This window comes from Pseudophryne corroboree, chromosome 5 (assembly GCF_028390025.1).
Source record: "Pseudophryne corroboree isolate aPseCor3 chromosome 5, aPseCor3.hap2, whole genome shotgun sequence".
Taxonomy (NCBI): domain Eukaryota; kingdom Metazoa; phylum Chordata; class Amphibia; order Anura; family Myobatrachidae; genus Pseudophryne; species Pseudophryne corroboree.
Window position 1 is genome coordinate 350109761 of NC_086448.1, and position 20716 is coordinate 350130476.

Below are 20716 nucleotides of genomic sequence, written 5' to 3' on the forward strand. Positions count from 1 at the left end.
CAGAAAACATGGTTAAACGTGCAATAGGTTATGCCACTGCTAACCCATGGCCAGCCAAAGCCTCATATATATATTATATATATATACAAAGTGTTTACACATATAATCACAGTTCATGCTGATATTATAGACAGTTCTGCCAGCAAAAGCTTCATTATATATTATATATATAAAACGTGCTGAAACATATATCACAGTACACATGTACATTGTTTAAAGTGCTGCGCTGCTTGTTTATTTTGAACCCATGCAGCCTTTGCTGCTGCTATGGGTATTATTCCCCCTCCCCCCCCTGCATCCCCATGTTACCTGCAGCGTACGGGGATCGGGTGCAGGGAGAGCAGGAGAGCCTGAATGTAGCGCCGGGGAGCTGACCGGAAGCTCCTTCCTACAGCAGTACACAGTCTCCCTGTGTCTGCGGTGTTTCACTGGGAGAGTGGCCGGCGTCCTTGAGTGACGTGCGGCCACTCTTTAGTACCCAGGAGAGTCTCGGCGGCGTGTAGCGGTGCCGGGCCATCCGAGCAGTGAGAGCGGCCGGCGTCTGAGTGACGTGCGGCCGCTCTGCTTAGTTCAGCGCCCGGAGAGTGTCGGCGGCGTGTAGCGGTGCCGCATCAGGGCAGTGAGAGCGGCCGGCGTCTGAGTGACGTGCGGCCGCTCTGCTTATGTAGCGGTGCCGGGCCATCAGAGCAGTAAGAGCGGCCGGCGTCTGAGTGACGTGCGGCCGCTCTGCTTAGTTCAGCGCAGGGAGAGTCATGTACGAGTGAGGTGGAACTTCATATATAAGAAGTGGTCCTTACTACTTCAGCGGGACCCGTCAGCGGCGTGCTCAGCGGCGGCCAGCTCCCTGTACAGTATAACACTCACACAGCAGGGCGGCAGCGTGAGCTGACCGCCCTGACACCCATACCTTGCTCCATCCTGGCTGTGACGAGCTCTCTGTAAGCTCCGTTTCAGTCCTTCTTCCAGCTCTTTGTCACATCCTGGCTGTAACGGATCTTCTTTCTGTAAGCTCCGTTCAGCTTGCAGGAGACAGTGGCTGCCTGTGGCTGTGAGGGTGCTCTTTGTGAGGACCGACACGCCATGCGCTGCCCTATAGCGCCTGTGGCTGTGAGGGTGCTCTTTGTGAGGACCGACACGCCATACGCTGCCTTGCAGCGGCACCATCCCGGACCCAAGTTTTTCCAGAAACTGGGACGGGAAGTGTAAAAATTAAAAATAAAAATAAAAATCTTCTGAAAAGTGGCCATTGCCACAAGCCGATGTTCATCTGTGAGCACCGAAAAAACACTGGCAAAGTACACTGAGGTACTTGGGGATATGGAGGGGGGGGAGGGTCCTAAATTTGAATATTCAGTGCCTTTGTTCGGCTACGCCCGTCCATATCCCAAGAGTACTCCAGTGACCCCTAGTGGATGATAAAGAAAGCTGACCTATGACACAGCTGACCCTTAACAGGCCAGGGCCTGCCCTGGTGAGCTCAGCCAAGCAGACCAGAGGAACACTTGATGAAGCCTATAATCAATCCATCTCTGACTGTTATTACTACTTATACTATAGTATAGGCCTGTGCACTAAAAATTATACCAGTCTGTAGTCCCACACACAGTATTACAGAGACAGTAATACTCATCCTATATCTCAAATACTGTACTAGACCTATACTTCTAAATATTGTACAACTGCCATGTGTCAGTACATATTACTAGACCAGTTACCTAACAAGTTGTTTGAGCCATATGTCCCCAGGTTCTTTAACTGTCCACCCACTATTGCAGCCATATGACTTCATATAGTGCAGTTAAATTATTTACTGACACTGTACTAATCATGTACCTCCATACACTTATGCATTATATGAGGTCTGTACACACTGTGACCCCACACATTAAAGCCCCACACACTGAATTGGCCACATGAACCCTGCATGCGTTGGACCTGATTCTGAGTCATATGTAATGCAATTGGATTTCCGGATGCCTACAGCAAACATAAGTTCTATGCGTCCCATATTCCGAATCATACAACCTTCCAGGGGGTGACACCAAAATGCCTGCGCCTCCTCAGTGACAGGGAACTGGTTGCTACAGTGTGGCATTATCGTGCTGCGCCCGCCTCCTATCACTGAGGAGGAGCTGGCAGTGTAGGCAGTCTCCGGGAATGCTGGGCATACCCCCGGACTCATTCAAATGGGACTCACTGTGTGTGCAGGGTTACGCCACTATGGGCAACTAACCTGCTATAGTCACAGTTAGTGGAAGAAAGTTTTCCCTGAGGAAAGAAAATCTGCTCAACTTCATTCCTGCATCAGTTATCTATTTCTGTGCTCATCCCAGCCTTAACTAACATTTGTAACTCTCCCTCTTCATCAGTGGCGGAACTAGTGAGCGGTGGGCCCAGGTGCGACAAAATGCTTTGCCCCCCCCCCCCCCCCCCATCCCATCCAAGTCCACCCCCTCACCCCTGGAGAGGATCTGGTGAGGGGGACCTGCTCAGGGCCAGAGAAATGGATACCTAGCAACAGTGCCGTAACTAGACATTTTAGCACTGTGTGCAAGAAATGGCATCGGAGCCCCACCCCTGCATGCAAAACAGGGGCAGTGCGCGCCGTAGGCGCGCGCAAAAATACATAGTGGCGTGGCTTCGTGGGGAAGGGGTGTGGCCACAAAATAATACCAATTCATAAAAGATGCACAGTAGTCTCCATTATTTAAATTACGCCGCACAGTAGCACCACTACACCAGGTAGAGACCCTTTTACACCTTACGGCTGACAGATTCCTCTTTTTACACATTACGGCAGACAGCGTCCCCTTTTTACACATTACGGCAGACAACGTCCCCCTTTTTACACATTACGGCAGACAGCGTGCACTTTTTACACATAATGGCAGACAGCGTCCCCTTTTTACACATAACGGCAGACAGTGCGCCCTTGTTACACATAGCTGCAGACAGCGTGCCCTTGTTACACATAGCGGCAGACAGCGTACACTTTTTACACATAACGGCAGACAGCGTACACTTTTTACACATAACGGCAGATAGCGTGCCCTTGCAAAACATAGCGGCAGACAGCGTACACTTTTTACACATAACGGCAGACAGCGTGCCCCTTTTACACATTACGGCAGACAGCGTGCCCTTGTTACACATTACGGCAGACAGCGTCCCCCTTTTTACACATTACGGCAGGCAGATTCCCCCTTTTTACACATTGCGGCAGGCAGATTCCCCCTTTTTACACATTGCGGCAGGCAGATTCCCCCTTTTTACACATTGCGGCAGACAGTCCCAAGAAAGACAGAAAGAAAGAAAGAAAGAAAGAAAGAAAGAAAGAAAGAAAGAAAGAAAGGAAAGAATTATACTTACCCTCTCTGCTGGCTCAGGCTCCTCGGTGCAGCTTCTGGTCACTCACGATTCCCGGGCAGGAGAGAAGGAGGAGGAGGGAGGTGGAGGAGGGAGCCGCAGCAGCGCTGTGTTATTGGTGGAGGCGCTGCTGCTGCTGCCCCTCTGCTTCACTATAGGCTGTTCTCGGAAGACAGCCTATAGTGAAGCAGAGGGGCAGCAGCAGCAGCGCCTCAACCAGTAACAAAGCGCTGCTGCGGCTCCCTCCTCCTCCTCCTTCTCCCCCGTACCGCTGCTCCTCTCCTCTCCGGGCGGCTGTGTGCTGCGGGCAGCGGTTGCCCGCAGCGCACAGCGGCATGTAATGAGTCAGTTTGACTCATTACATGCTTTGGGCCCCTGGACAGAGGCGGGCCCCAGTGCAACGCACTGGCGGTAGTTCCGCCTCTGCTCTTCATTGATATATTTCCATCATATTCCAGCATGCAGTAAATGAGTTTATCGTTAAAAAAATATCTCAGTTTAAAGTAGAGATGAGCGGGTTCGGTTCCTCGGAATCCGAACCCGCCCGAACTTCAGCTTTTTTTACACGGATCCGAGCGACTCGGATCTTCCCGCCTTGCTCGGTTAACCCGAGCGCGCCCGAACGTCATCATGACGCTGTCGGATTCTCGCGAGGCTCGGATTCTATCGCGAGACTCGGATTCTATATAAGGAGCCGCGCGTCGCCGCCATTTTCACACGTGCATTGAGATTGATAGGGAGAGGACGTGGCTGGCGTCCTCTCCATTTAGATTATAAGAGAGAGAGATTTACTGGAGCTTAGGACTAGGAGGAGTACTGTAGAAGTGTAGAGAGTGCAGAGAGTTTACTAGTGAGTGACCACCAGACAGTGCAGTTTATTTAATATATCCGTTCTCTGCCTGAAAAAAGCGATACACACAGTGACTCAGTCACATACCATATCTGTGTGCACTGCTCAGGCTCAGCCCAGTGTGCTGCATCATCTATATATATTATATATCTGTCTGACTGCTCAGCTCACACAGCTTATAATTGTGGGGGAGACTGGGGAGCACTGCAGTGCCAGTTATAGGTTATAGCAGGAGCCAGGAGTACATAATATTATATTAAAATTAAACAGTGCACACTTTTGCTGCAGGAGTGCCACTGCCAGTGTGACTGACCAGTGACCTGACCACACTGACCACCAGTATAGTTAGTAGTATACTTATATTGTGATTGCCTGAAAAAGTTAAACACTCGTCGTGTGACTTCACTTGTGTGTTGTTGTTTTTTTTATTCTATAAAAATAAAACTCATTCTGCTGACAGACAGTGTCCAGCAGGTCCGTCATTATATAATATATAATATATACCTGTCCGGCTGCAGTAGTGATATATATATATTTTTTATATCATTTATCATCCAGTCGCAGCAGACACAGTACGGTAGTTCACGGCTGTGGCTACCTCTGTGTCTGCACTCGGCAGGCAGTCCGTCCATAATTGTATACCACCTAACCGTGGTTTTTTTTTCTTCTTTATACATACATACTACTACGACATCTCTTTATCAACCAGTCTATATTAGCAGCAGACACAGTACAGTACGGTAGTTTACGGCTGTGGCTACCTCTGTGTCTGCACTCGGCAGGCAGTCCGTCCATAATTGTATACCACCTAACCTTTTTCTTTGCATCATGTGCTGATTGGGGAGGGTTTTTTGGAAGGGACATCCTGCGTGACACTGCAGTGCCACTCCTAAATGGGCCCGGTGTTTGTGTCGGCCACTAGGGTCGCTAATCTTACTCACACAGCTACCTCATTGCACCTCTTTTTTTCTTTGCGTCATGTGCTGTTTGGGGAGGGTTTTTTGGAAGGGACATCCTGCGTGACACTGCAGTGCCACTCCTAGATGGGCCCGGTGTTTGTGTCGGCCACTAGGGTCGCTAATCTTACTCACACAGCTACCTCATTGCGCCTCTTTTTTTCTTTGCGTCATGTGCTGTTTGGGGAGGGTTTTTTGGAAGGGACATCCTGCGTGACACTGCAGTGCCACTCCTAGATGGGCCCGGTGTTTGTGTCGGCCACTAGGGTCGCTAATCTTACTCACACAGCTACCTTATTGCGCCTCTTTTTTTCTTTGCGTCATGTGCTGTTTGGGGAGGGTTTTTTGGAAGGGCCATCCTGCGTGACACTGCAGTGCCACTCCTAGATGGGCCCGGTGTTTGTGTCGCCCACTAGGGTCGCTAATCTTACTCACACAGCTACCTCATTGCGCCTCTTTTTTTCTTTGCGTCATGTGCTGTTTGGGGAGGGTTTTTTGGAAGGGACATCCTGCGTGACACTGCAGTGCCACTCCTAGATGGGCCCGGTGTTTGTGTCGGCCACTAGGGTCGCTTATCTTACTCACACAGCGACCTCGGTGCAAATTTTAGGACTAAAAATAATATTGTGAGGTGTGAGGTATTCAGAATAGACTGAAAATGAGTGTAAATTATGGTTTTTGAGGTTAATAATACTTTGGGATCAAAATGACCCCCAAATTCTATGATTTAAGCTGTTTTTTAGTGTTTTTTGAAAAAAACACCCGAATCCAAAACACACCCGAATCCGACAAAAAAAATTCGGTGAGGTTTTGCCAAAACGCGTTCGAACCCAAAACACGGCCGCGGAACCGAACCCAAAACCAAAACACAAAACCCGAAAAATTTCAGGCGCTCATCTCTAGTTTAAAGCCCTATTTATTAATATGTGGCAATGAAGAATTTCAACCACTACTTATAAAGGTAACAGAAAATCTTATATCGCTGTAATCTACTACTCAGCAATAGATTTACTGTTTCACTGTGCAGTCTGGATGCATATGTGCATGCATTACCCAGTTTACCTACTCAGGCTTGTGCACTGGCACTGGAGGCCTTGATCAGAAGCCCTAACCAGTTGCTCTTTTCACAAAGAAAATATGCTCACTTGGCGAAAACAAAAGGTGATTGCATATTTATTTTTTTATGCCCAAGAAAGGCATTGTTGTGTAACCCAGTGCTGTAGCAAGATTCGGAGGCACTCTGTGATAGCACACCCAGCCTGGCATGTCATGTTTTGATGTCACATGAAGCAGAAAGACTCCACCTTCTATGTAGCGGGGTGCTTTGGCTGTAAACGGGTGCAGTCAGGGCAGCATCCATGTCGCCCCCTCAAACTTATTTCCTAATTGATACCATGCCATCATGTAGCTCCACTAACCACTTTTTCCATTGCAATCTGGTTGGACCAATATACAAACTGTGGCACTCAACTACAGATGTGTCCTCATACATGTAGCCTCTATACGCCACATAGCGGGAGTTGCCTGGCATAACTAAGTGGGCTGACAGGTCCCGTGCGACACCACTAGCATTCGTATATGAAGCACAACAGAACTTGGCATAGAAAACACTACATCATTGCATTTCTAAGCAGAACACAGCATCGTAGCATTGCATATGCATATTCAGAGACTAAGTCAGACACAGATATACAAGTGTCGCTTATCAAATTAATCAGCGCAGTCTCCCTGTGCATCCTAGCCGCATTGCATTGCAACTTACATGTATTTTCTGCAAAAAAGATGCCTCATGCGAGCAGAATCTCACGGGACCTGGGGTCCCAAGAGGGGCTGTTTGGTGTAACTGAAGCAAAGATGTATGAGAACACATATATATTTAATGGCTCCCCTACATTTTTTGCTGTTTTTAAAAACAGAAAACAAAGTCTTGTGTCTTATTATTTGTGTTTGTTTCTTATTGTGATGAGCTGCAGAGTATGCTAATGGTGTATAAATGGTAATAATCTGTGGTTCTCCTGGGATAGCCTTTGCCAGTCCTACAATGGAAGAATGGTAAAATTACAGTTAGTAGGGATCATTACTCCTTGCAAGAACGCTGACTGCTAAACCTCACATGGAAAATCTGCTTCATATGCCATAATGTACAATCAGAGACATCACTCAGTATGAAATACCTACAACCAGAATCCCGACAACAATTTACGGTCAAAATTCGGACAAGGTCAAAATACCGACATTTAAGATACAGACACGGTCAAAATACCGACATTTAAAATGTCGACAAGTCAAAAAGTCGACAAGAGTTTGTCATTGTATTTGTGTGTATATGTCGACATAGGTCGACATGGACACCGCATGAGTGTACCGTGTCTCCTCGCATGGCTCGCTGCGCTCGCCATGCTTTGGGCACAGTGCCTTGCTGCACTCCCCACACTATTATATTCCCCCTCCAGGTCCACTGGGAAGGTAAAGTATGAGCAAGTCGGTTTCAATAAAAAAAATCATGAAAAACTCATGTCGACTTTTTGACCGGTCTACATTTTAAATGTAGGTATTATGACCTTTTCGGTATTTTAAATGTCGGTATTTTGACCATATCGGGATTTTGACTGTCGGTCAATGGTTGTCGGTATTTTGAGCGTCGGGATTTTGATTGTAGGTAAACTGACCGCATCCCACTGTGATAGAATATTTTCTTTATAAGGATAAATGCGTATTTGGATAATGGGGGTAATTCAGAGTTGATCGCAGCAGCAAATTTGTCAGCAGTTGGGCAAAACCATGTGCACTGCAGGGGGGGCAGATATAACATTTGCAGAGGTAGTTAGATTTGGGTGGGTTATTTTGTTTCTGTGCAGTGTAAATACTGGATGCTTTATTTTTACACTGCAATTTAGATTTTAGTTTGAACACACCCCACCAAAAATAACTCTCTGCACGTTATATCTGCCTCCCCTGCAGTGTACATGGTTTTGCCCAACTGCTAGCAAATTTGCTGCTGCGATCAAATCTGAATTAGGCCCAATGGGGGATATTCAATTGTTTGAAAAGTCAGTTGGGTGTCTGTTTTTTTCCTATCTAATGGTGGGTACACAATGATATGCAGATCTGTAGATATATCTATGGACGGATCGGGCAGTGTGCTGTGCATACACACTGCCCGATCCGTCGGGGACTGATGTCATGAACTGGGTGGGCTTGTACACAATCCCGCCCAGTTCAGCTGTCAATCACCGCCGGCTGCCGCAGCATGTGTACGGGCGGCCGGCTGGTCGCCCGTACACACACAGCGATGCGCCAATATATCGGTAGATATATTGGCCAAAGGCTGTGCTGCAGGTCCGACGCGATATGTCTGTAAACGATGGAGTTCACAGACATATCACCCGTACACACTGGACCCGCGATATATTGGCCGTTCAATAGAACGGCCGATATATCGGCCAGTGTGTACGGGCCTTATAGACAGGAAAAAACAGACACCCAACCGACTTTTCAAACATTTGAATTCCCCCCAATGTGTCTGTATTTGGTTACTAGAAATTATGACCATTTCACATTTTCTTCTTTTCACTCTTTTCCATTATAGGGGTCCAATAAATTAAACAAATCTCTCCTACAAAAGATAAACAATTTGAAGAAAATCCATATAGTGCCAGGAACCTTAGGGGATAAGTTTATTTTACGTTTTGCAGTTTGTGCTCAAACTGTTGAATCAAAACACATTACATTTGCCTGGAAGCACATCGAATCATTGGCCACTGAAGTCCTAAAGACAGAAGGGGAACGAATATAGCATGACCTGCACGGTAAGAGCTGGCCCATTATCATTTCCATGTATACCTTACTGAAAGAGGTCTAGACATTTTGGTCACAACCTAACTAAAACAATCCCCCACCAATTTGTAAATTATTGTTTACCACCAACTAATAAACAAATTATTATTTACTACTGTTTTTGTTATTAAGGAGGATATGTATTATTAGCAGTTATGTGCACTGATATCGCTTCTCCTCCATGTATTACTGTGGTGATGTAAGCCAGGGGCGGATCCAGAAAAAAATGACAGTGGGGACACCATGATAGGGGAAGGGGAGAATGTCCGTGGTACCAGTTGTATTTGCACGCACCTTCGGCGCGCGTGCTCACAGAAAAGGGGGGTGGTTTCACTACAAGGGGCATGGCCTCACAAGATATGCCATCCCCATGAACTACACCCTTCATTATAGTCACACTGGGAGATACACACAAAAAACAAGGCCATTCCACTTACCTGTTTGCTATGCTGTGGGTCTTTTGTCTCCTAGTTGATGACCGATCCTTCCGGATGACTGTTCCAGGTAATCGCGGCCTGGCTCCTCTCCACAGCCTATGCATTATAGTCAGTTGTAAAAATAAAACGGAGATGTCCAGCTCACAGCACTCCCCCTTCAATAACCACAACACCCCCTCCCCCCACCAGTCCCTTCAATGTCCACACCACAGCACTTTCACAGCCCCTTCAATGTCTTCAGTACAATACACCCCCAACCACGGCGCCTTCAGTGTCCACTCCACAGCACAGCACTCTCCCAACCCGCGGCACCTTCCAAGGTCAAACACAGGTTTTTTAAGGTTTTTTTTACATATATATATTACAGTTTGAGCGGCCCAGCAACACTTAATTAACTTGTATACTTAGATACTTGCTGCGGTGCCTTCCCTGAGTGAACACACTCCAAATAACATTGCCTGGAAGGGCATCACTCACCAGACTCTCATAACATAGTTCTTATCCAGATTAAAAGACTTTTCCAAATACAGTATATAATTTTCTACTGTATAAAACAATCCAAAAACCGCTGGCACTCTCCAATAATCCAATCTGCTTCGGTACTCGAACACAGTGCCGTAACTAGACATTTTAGCGCTGTGCGCAAGACACAGCATCGGCGCCCCCCCCCCACCCCTTACATATATAAAACAGGGCCAGTGCGCCAAAAATATAGGGGCATGGCTTCATGGGGAAGGGGCATGGCCACAAAATAATACCAATTCAAATTACGCTGTAAAAAAGTCTCCATTATTCAAATTACGCCGCACAGTAGCACCACTTACAAACATTACGCCAGGTAGAGACCCTTTTACCCAGTACAGCAGGTAGAGTCCCTATCACACATTATGGCATGCAATGTCCCCCTTTTTTTTACACATTACAGCAGAAGAGTCCCCTTTTTTACATATTAAGCAGGAGAGTCCCGCTTTTTTACACATTACAGCTGGAGAGTCCCCGTTTTTTTACACATTACAGCAGAAGAGTCCCCTTTTTTACACATTAAGCAGGAGAGTCCTGCTTTTTTACACATTATGGCAGGCAGAGTCCCCTGTTTACACATAACGGCAGGCACAGTCCCCCTTTCTTACACATTACAGCAGGAGAGTCCCCCTTTTTTGCACATTACAGTAGGAGAGTCCCCCTTTTTTACACATTACAGCAGGAGAGTCCCCCTTTCTACACATTAGGCAGCAGAGACACTTTTTTTATGCAGTGACCCCAATGACTGGAATGCAGCAGCTGCAGTTGTCCTTTAAACGGAGGGGCTAGGCTGCTCTCCACTGACTGCACTGGGTTAGTGTCCCACATGCGGGGTGGGGGGTGTTTTGCAGATCATGCAGAGTGCATATTTAATAACATGCTGGCCAGGTCACCACTCGCTGTCTTCCCCAGGCAGCCTAGTTACGGCCCCGGGGAAAACAGCGAGTGGTGACCTGGCTAGCATGTTATTAAATATGCACCCTGCATGATCTGCAAACCCCCACCCCGCATGTGGGACACTAACCCAGTGCAGTCAGTGGAGAGCAGCCTAGCCCCTCCGTTTAAAACCCCCCCAAAAAACTGTCATCTGTGCCAGCAGGCGGCAGGGGGTTTTTACGTGCGTGCACGTATGTAGCTAGCCCGCTCCTCACTTGCCGGCTCCTGTCTTTGCTCCTCCGCTCATGTCCTCCCAATCCCCGCTGGTCTCCTCACCTGTCCCCGCTCCTGGCCACCGTCTACCGAATCTTCCTGTCCACTACTCCGTCTTCAGGCTCCTCCACTGCCAGCATGAGAGAGGGCTGTGCGAGTCAGCTGGGGCTGGCCGAGTCCCTGGAGTCACTGCATAGGGGGCGGAGCATCTGATCCTGGGACTGGGAGAAGATAAAGCTGGCGGCGACCTAGCTGCGGTATATGTATAGTGGGTGCGCTAATCAGCAGGAGCTTAGCGCACACTACATACAGGGCAGCGCTGCAGTGGCGGTCTCCGGGGACAGATCGTGAGTGGCTAGAGAGAGAGCGGCCGTTCGGGTACCGGGTGGTGCTGCCAGATGGTGCGCTCACAGTGCAGTTGTGCTGTGGGCAATGCACCACAGGCACACAGGTAGTTACGGCCCTGCTCGAACATATAACATGTATATCCAAGAACGACGCTCGGAGACAAATATTAGTCAAATATACTTCATGTTGTTGGCTAGTATTTGTCTCCAAGTGCCATTCCTGGATGGGGGATATATATATATGCAGACCACCCATATGCATCTTACACATGTATACATTTTTACAATGTGTTGAATAAGTAGAGGTGTATTCCCAACGTGGCAACCCCCCGGGTGGTATTCATGTGACCGGCGGTCTGCTGACCGACTGGTCACACGACCTCCTTCACCATCCCGACGGCTCACTATCCCGATGGTCGGCATGCCGACCAACAGGCACTATGTCCACGACACCCACAGAGTGGGAATAGAACCCGTGGCGACCGCAGGTCGCCACCGAGCCCGCAGCGTGGCGAGCGAAGCGAGCCCGCAAGGGGCTTGCTGCACTCGCCCCTCCCCGCCGGGATCCCGGCGTCGGTAAGCTGACCGGCAGTCTCCTGACCGCCGGTCAGCCGTACTACACCCCCAAACACACACGAACAGCAAACTACCCCCTCCCATGACCTCTGTAGGACTGCCCTTTTCTCCACACACACTCAGACTGAAAACTGACTCCCCCACAACTCAGACACACAATAACTGCAAACTGTCACTTCCCCCACACAGACACAATAACTCCAGACTGTCACTTCCCCCACACAGACACAATAACTCCAGACTGTCACTTCCCCCACACAGACACACAATAACTCCAGACTGTCACTTCCCCCACACAGACACACAATAACTCCAGACTGTCACTTCCCCCACACAGACACACAATAACTCCAGACTGTCACTTCCCCCACACAGACACACAATAACTCCAGACTGTCACTTCCCCCACACAGACACACAATAACTCCAGACTGTCACTTCCCCCACACAGACACACAATAACTCCAGACTGTCACTTCCCCCACACAGACACACAATAACTCCAGACTGTCACTTCCCCCACAGACACACAATAACTCCAGACTGTCACTTCCCCCACACAGACACACAATAACTGCAGACTGTCACTTCCCCCACACAGACACACAATAACTCCAGACTGTCACTTCCCCCACACAGACACACAATAACTCCAGACTGTCACTTCCCCACAGACACACAATAACTCCAGACTGTCACTTCCCCCACACAGACACACAATAACTCCAGACTGTCACTTCCCCCACACAGACACACAATCACTGCAGACTGTCACTTCCCCCACAGACACACAATCACTGCAAACTGTCACTTCCCCAACACAGACACACAATGACTGCAGACTGTCACATTTTTCACTCAGACACACACTTCCTGCCCAACCACAGGGTTCACACTCCCTCTCTCACTAGACTGACCTTTAATTAGAGCTGATGATTCACTGCTCGACACAGCACCGACTGTGGCTGTGAGAGACTACTCCAGACTGCCACTGTACGTAGAGATGGCTACTGACTCTGTCTCAACACAGTGACTCGAATCATCAGGAAGTGTGAATGATTCGAGTCACTCACTGTTTAATGAGTGGAGAGAGACAGCTGCAGCAGCAGCCTCTCTCAGCCAGAGGGAGGAAACTCAGTGTGTCCTTCAGTCAGGGTCTTCTGCTGAGTGTCTTCAGTGGGAGGGGGGAGGGAGCAGTCACGACTCACCAGTCAGTGAGTGCTGTGCCTGATCCATTTCATGAATTCATCAGTCTGCCAGTGAGTTGAGACAGTTGTACACTGTGTAGACTCAGTGACTCAGTGGATAAGCCTGCAGGAGGTGGAGCCCCTGTGGTACAGGGCTCTCAGCTCAGTGCTCACTGATCCTGCTCAGTGTGATTGTGGGTGGCAAACTCCCTGGAGGCTAGATAGTGGATAATATAATAAATACAAGCCCACCTAAAATCATCCAATTAGCAAAGTATGCAAAATAAAAAATATTTTTTTTTATTTGGTTTAGTTACAGACTGAATGATGTGTTTCATGGCTGTTAAGCTTTCTCTCCTCAACCAGAAGTAATGTGCATATTCTGTAACTAGTATGCAATAAGTGGTTATTAATAATATATCAACATAACAGTGAATCTATGTTAATATATTATTAACAATCAGTGCATAAGCAGCTGCCTCCCCCAGATACACTGCACAATCACTGCAGCTGAATAATACCCCTTTTACACCTACGAGCACGGGTCGCAGCCGGGAGCCTGACACGGGAGCTGCCCCCTGCTGCGACCCGTGCTCGGTCCCTTTCCCATTAGCAGTCACAACCCGGCATATGCCTGGTTGGTGACGCTTCTAGCTACACGGCAGGGGCGGCGCAGGGAGATCACATGATCTCCCAGCGCCGCCCATCCATACAGTGTAAACGGGAGCCGTGTCGCATCGACACGGCTCCCGTTTACACTACACCCTACCCGGATCATTCCCGTGTCCTACCCAGGTAAATAGCCGGGTAGGATTCACGGGTCACTTGATCCGGGTTTACCCTTTTCCACTTGCCAAAAACACGGGTAAATGCGCGCCCCCGTGCATTTACCCGTGTTTTTTGAGCTAGTGGAAAAGGGGTATGACATACTCCCTCCATGAGTCCAGCACTGATCTGCCAGCACTGGCAACTCACTGATTCATGTGCAGTCTCTGCAATACATTAAAATACAAATGAGTCATGACTCATGTGCCGAGACACTGACTCGAGACACTTCACTGAACTGAGTCATGTGTCTCAACTCAGTTCAGTGAATCACTTTGCCCATGACTACACTGTAGTGCACATACAGTACAAGTAGAAGTAGGGGCAGAAGAGACAGGACGCTCCGCTTTAAAGCAGCAGGAGAGGAGCTGGCTGCTGCAGTAGGATGTGCGCAACAGCTCCCCCTCAGTTACCTTTCGTCATTACACTGCACAGAGAACTCTTAATCAGAGCTCTCTGAAGTTCTGCTTTTTAGTGCCGCGGCGGGTCCTACTGCCCGGCGGCTCTAATATTCCTGACGGAGACAGCAGCGGAGTGCTGCTGCTGCTCACGTTTGGAGAAATAAAAATGCTAGAAATGACAGGGGACGGGGACGGGCCTGTGTGCCCCTCCCCTGGATCCGCCACTGATGTAAGCTACATGACAGGTGTGCTATGCAGGGGCGGATTGGCCCACCAGGACACCATGACAGATTCCGATAGGCTGGTCCCATATCCCCCTCAGCCAGGCCGATTCACACTCAGGCTGGGCTGGCTCACACTGCTTCCAGTACTTGTGGTTCATTAAAATGCAATCCGGAAGTTATGCTAGCGGGCACTTCCAGGTGCCGCTTGCCGTGAAAAGTGGTGAAGCTTTTCTACCAATGGGGTACCTTGAGAAAGTTAACCAGCCCAGCAGCATCCTATCCCTGGCCCCGGCCAAAGGTCTCTTCAACGAGCCCGGCCCAGGAGCAGCAGCAAAGTAATGGTCAGAGCCGGGTTCACTACACCCGCTGCCATCCCAGCTCCCGCACTCTCACTGAACTGGCCAGAGCGGGCGACTGAGCACTGAAGGGGCCCGGTAGAGAGGTTATTTTTAATTACATATTTGTATTATCATGATGGTGTAAAGGATAGTGTGTCCCCGGTCACAGTGTATGGTTTGGGGACTGGCAGGAGCAGGATGTACTCTGTTCTCATGATGCCAGCTGATCAGGCAGCACTCACAGCCAGCCCTGGGACAATCTCTAATGCAACGTCCTTCACCCCTATAGCTGTCCATGATGAAGGGCCTATTTATGCGGTGTCTACGAATGTAATGCGGAGGCTATGTATGTAATGCATACCTCCCAACTTTGTGTTTCTTCAAAGAGGGACACAGCCGCGCGTGCTCCCGAAAATGGGTGTGGCCTGAGAAAAGGGGGCGTGGCTTCACAGGAGGACCCGCGATCGCGAGCCACGCCCCGTTTTTGTCACTGAGGGGGCATGCCCAGCGCTCTGTGAGCCGCTGGCATGCCCCCTCTCCCTCTGACTCCCCTGAATAGACGCTGTGCGCATGCGCACAGCGTCTATTCAACGCTGCTCTGCTAAGCAGGCAGCGACAGACAGAGCCTCCCAACTGCCCCCCCCCACCGCGGGACACTGCGGCCCGCGGGTGGGACAGCGGGACAGTCCCCAAAAAACGGGACTGTCCCGCGAAAATCGGGACAGTTGGGAGGTATGTGTAATGTGGTGCTAGTCATATAATGCAGTGCTATACGTGTAGTACGGTGCTATACATGTAATGTTGTGCTATTCGTGTTATGTGGCGCTATTTGTGTAATGCAGTGCTATACATGTAGTGCTATACATGTAATGTGGTGCTATACGTGTAATGTGGTGCTATATGTGTAGTGCTATACGTGTAATGTGGTGCTATACGTGTAATGCAGTGCTATTTGTATAATGTGGTGCTATTCATGTAATAATGTGGTGGCTATGTATGTAATATGGTGGCTATGTCAGGGGCGGATTGGCCACTGGGACAGGTTCTGCTGCGCTGGTCCCCTGTGTCTGTGTTTCACTACTTGTGTGTACTCCCTCACTGTACTGTGCTGTATATAGTGTGTGCTCCTCCTCTGTGTACTGTGCTGTATATAGCAGTGACGTGCGGTGGGGTGAGGCAGAGCCTTTCCTGCCATACTAACATTTGTGCCAAAGTTTTTACTGTATAAAGTATATGTAAAATACAAAGAATATGTTTGAAATATCTTCTTTGCATTATTCTAATCATTTTTATAGCCAAAACTCAGGAGTAAAAAGTCTATGGCAGGTGAGGCAGTGCCTTACCTGGCTAACTTTTCCGCACATCTCTGATCAAAACTCACCAAATTTCCTGGAGTTTATACTGCTGCACCTGTGTATAATGCCCAGATGTACGCTTTGGCTCATATATTACATACCCTCCAACATTTTACACAGAAAAATCGGTACAAATCCGAAAAAGGGGTGTGGCCGCGTGTAAAGGGGGCGTGGTCACGCCCCTTTTCCTATACTTTCAATGGAAGTTTGGAGAGGCAAAAATCGGTACAGACCATGAAAAAAAGGTACTGTACCTATTAAAAAGGTACAGTTGGAGGGTATGATATTGCGTGTAAATCTGGCTCTGGTGCTAGCCAGTGCCTACTGAGCAATTTAGCTCACCGCACGTCCCTGGTATATAGTGTGTGCTCCTTCTCCCTGTACTGTGCTGTATGTAGTGTGTGTTCCCCCTCCCTGTACTGTGCTGTATGTAGTGTGTGCTCCTCCTCCCTGTGTTCTGTGCTGTATGTAGTGTGTGCTCCCTCCCTGTACTGTGCTGTATGTAGTGTGTGCTCCTCCTTCCTGTACTGTGCTGTATATAGTGTGTGCTCCTTCTCCCTGTACTGTGCTGTATGTAGTGTGTGTTCCCCCTCCCTGTACTGTGCTGTATGTAGTGTGTGCTCCTCCTCCCTGTGTTCTGTGCTGTATGTAGTGTGTGCTCCCTCCCTGTACTGTGCTGTATGTAGTGTGTGCTCCTCCTTCCTGTACTGTGCTGTATATAGTGTGTGCTCCTTCTCCCTGTACTGTGCTGTATGTAGTGTGTGTTCCCCCTCCCTGTACTGTGCTGTATGTAGTGTGTGCTCCTCCCTGTGTTCTGTGCTGTATGTAGTGTGTGCTTCCTCCCTGTACTGTGCTGTATGTAGTGTGTGCTCCTCCTTCCTGTACTGTGCTGTATATAGTGTGTGCTCCTTCTCCCTGTACTGTGCTGTATGCAGTGTGTGCTCCCTCCCTGTACTGTGCTGTATGTAGTGTGTGCTCCCTCCCTGTACTGTGCTGTATGTAGTGTGTGCTCCTCCTCCCTGTGTTCTGTGCTGTATGTAGTGTATGCTCCTTCTCCCTGTACTGTGCTGTATGTAGTGTGTGCTCCCTCCCTGTACTGTGCTGTATGTAGTGTGTGCTACTTCTCCCTGTACTGTGCTGTATGTAGTGTGTGCTCCCTCCCTGTACTGTGCTGTATGTAGTGTGTGCTCCTCCTCCCTGTGTTCTGTGCTGTATGTAGTGTATGCTCCTTCTCCCTGTACTGTGCTGTATGTAGTGTGTGCTCCCTCCCTGTACTGTGCTGTATGTAGTGTGTGCTACTCCTCCCTGTACTTTGAAACATAAAAGGTTAAAAAAAGGGGTTTGTAGAATGAAAAATCAATAAAATCAGAAGGAGATTAAAGGCATGACTGCAGTGTCAGTAGACACTGAAAGTGGGCATATCAGTCCTTGTATATTCAGACGTACAGATGTGCATCAGGGAAGGGTATTGTAGCAGCATATGCATAAAGGGGGTCATTCCGAGCTAATCGCTCTCTGCCGATTTTCGCAGCGCTGCGATCAGGTAAAAAAAATGTCAAAACTGCACATGCGTATGCGCCGCAATGCGCACGCGCGTCGTACGGGTACAAAGAGCATCGTTGTTGTGCAATGCTTTTAGAGACGAATCCATTCGCGCAGCCGATCGCAAGGAGATTGACAGGAAGAGGGCGTTTGTGGGTGGCAACTTGGAGTGTTTGGGAAAACGCAGGCATGTCCAGGCGTTTGCAGGGCGGGTATCTGACGTAAATTCCGGGACCTCCATCGCTAGAATCATTGCACAGGATAAGTAACTACATGGCTGGTCTTGTTTTGCACAAAATGTGTTTGTGTTGCTCGGCTGCACATGCGATTGCACACTTGCAAAGCGAAAATACACTCCCCCGTGGGTGGCGACAATGCGTTGCACGGCTGCTAAAAGTAGCTAGCGAGCGATCAACTCAGAATGATGGCCACAGTCACAGGTAAACAATAGCATAACGTAAAGCAAAGGAGGCCCTCTATCTCAGAATCAGGACCTCTGAGGATTGACCCCGCCCTCTTGACAGGCCCCTCCCCCTCAACAGAACCCGCCCTCATTAGGGCTGCTTCTATAAATTTCCCGGGCTGGTGTTCAATCCCAATCCGCCCCTGGTGCTATGTGACCCTGTCTAATTTTCGGCGCTGCCATCTACAAGATAGCGCGTCAATGTGCCACCCAATGTATGAACAGTCAGTGGCACTGACAGTTCCTACATCTGCAGCTATCCATTTTGACAGCTACAGGTGTTGTTGCCACATTCCTAGCCTCTGTACCAGGCAGTTGGATCACGGGAGATCTCGCACATGCTCAGTGAAGCCGGACAGGCAGTGAGACACAGCACATCAGCACTAGGCTGATGCGCTGTGAAAGGGATCGCTGGAGGGGGTTGTGTTCGCTTCCCCACTCTGGCATCCGAGCTGTTAATACAACTTCTCGTACTGCTTCCTGCTTCACCTTGGTAAAGAGGCAAAACAGGAAGAGCTATAGTGGCACGATATGCTGCTATTGTACATCTACACCAAACTACCAAGTTTCCTAAAAATCTTAACTTTTTAAAGTCATTAAAAAGAAATATAACATTAATTCAAAACAGGGCCACAATTCTGTCTCATTTTTCCCAGATTTAGGGGTCTAGTTATTGTTATTTGGCAATACACCCTTTTTTGGGCAATACTCAGCTGTCTCAAGGATACTAGCCTGGAGCAGTAATGGTTAACGTACAAGTTCTCAGGGCCAGTGGCGGAACAAGCAAGCGGTGGGCCCAGGTGCAACAAAATGCTTTGGCCCCCCCCCCCCCATCCAAGTCCACCCCATGGGCAGTGCGCGCCGTAGGCGCGCGCAAAAATACATAGTGGCGTGGCTTCGTGGGGAAGGGGTGTGTCCACAAAATAATACCAATTCATAAAACGGTGCACAGTAGTCTCCATTCTTCAAATTACGCCGCACAGTAGCACCACTACACCAGGTAGAGACCCTTTTACTCCTTACAGCGAACAGATTCCCCTTTTTACACATAACGGCAGACAGCGTGCACTTTTTACACATAACGGCAGACAGCGTGCCCTCGTTACACATAGCGGCAGACAGCATACACTTTTTACACAATGGCAGACAGCGTGCCCTCGTTACACATAGCGGCAGACAGCGTGCCCTCGTTACACATAGCGGCAGACAGCGTGCACTTTTTACACATTACGGCAGACAGCGTCCCCATTTTACACATTACGGCAGACAGCGTCCCCATTTTACACATTACGGCAGACACCATACACTTTTACACATAACGGCAGATAGCGTGCCCTTTTTACACATTACGGCAGGCAGATTCTACCTTTTTACACATAGCGGCAGGCAGATTCCCCATTTTTATACATAGCGGCAGGCAGATTCCCCATTTTTATACATAGCGGCAGGCAAATTCCCCATTTTTACACATTGCGGCAGGCAGATCCCCCATTTTTACACATTGCGGCAGGCAGATTCCCCATTTTTACATTGCGGCAGGCAGATTCCCCATTTTTACATTGCGGCAGGCAGATTCCCCATTTTTACATTGCGGCAGGCAGATTCCCCATTTTTACATTGCGGCAGGCAGATTCCCCATTTTTTACATTGCGGCAGGCAGATTCCCCATTTTTATACATAGCGGCAGGCAGTCCCCCCCTTTTTACACATTGCGGCAGGCAGTCCCAACAAATAAAAAAAGAAAGAGACAGAAAGAAAGAAAGAAAGAAAGAAAGAAAGAAAGAAAGAAAGAAAGAAAGAAAGAAAGAAAGAAAGAAAGAAGGAAGAATTATACTTACCCTCTCTGTTGGCTCAGGCTCCTCGGTGCAGCTTCCCGGGCAGTAGAGAAGAAGGAGGAGGGAGGTGAAGGAGGGAGCCGCAGCAGCGCTGTGTTACTGGTGGAGGCGCTGCTGCTGCTGCTGCCTCTCTGCTTCCCTATAGGCTGTTCTCAGAGACAGCCTATAGTGAAGCAGAGGAGCAGCAGCAGCAGCGCCTCCACCAGTAACAAAGCGCTGCTGCGGCTCTCTCCTTCACTGAGAGACTGTGACCTGTTTGTATATGAGGGAGGGAGGGACGGACCCTCCTCCCTCCTTCGTGTGCGGGTGGCCAGAATCGTTCCTTATGACGGGCGGGTCACGGGAGCGCTGGTGTGCGGCTGCGGCATGACATACAATGAGTCATTGTGACTCATTCATGTAATGCCGGCCGGCGGCTGTGGGCCCTTGAGTGCGGCGGGGCCCCAGTGCAATGCACTGCCTGCCCCACCAGTAGTTCCGCCCCTGCTCAGGGCTAGTCTGAAAGA

At 49.0% G+C, this 20716-nt stretch overlaps 1 protein-coding gene and 1 long non-coding RNA gene across 4 annotated transcripts in view; one reads left to right on the forward strand and one right to left on the reverse strand.

Annotated features, from left to right (window-relative positions):
- The window catches only part of DDC (dopa decarboxylase), a 255892-nt gene that overhangs the window by 193259 nt on the left and 41917 nt on the right, over positions 1 to 20716 (forward strand). For all 3 annotated transcript variants that reach the window (XM_063922623.1, XM_063922624.1, XM_063922625.1), the window contains one exon: positions 8762 to 8981. In XM_063922623.1, the coding sequence (XP_063778693.1) occupies positions 8762 to 8968 (207 nt within the window). In that variant the 3' untranslated portion in view covers positions 8969 to 8981. The remainder of the gene's footprint in view (positions 1 to 8761; positions 8982 to 20716) is intronic.
- Positions 6330 to 9564, reverse strand: LOC134927735 (uncharacterized). The gene is made up of 2 exons (XR_010177714.1): positions 9447 to 9564; positions 6330 to 7208 (listed from the first exon to the last, which is right to left on the reverse strand). It is a non-coding gene; the product is annotated as an uncharacterized LOC134927735 (long non-coding RNA).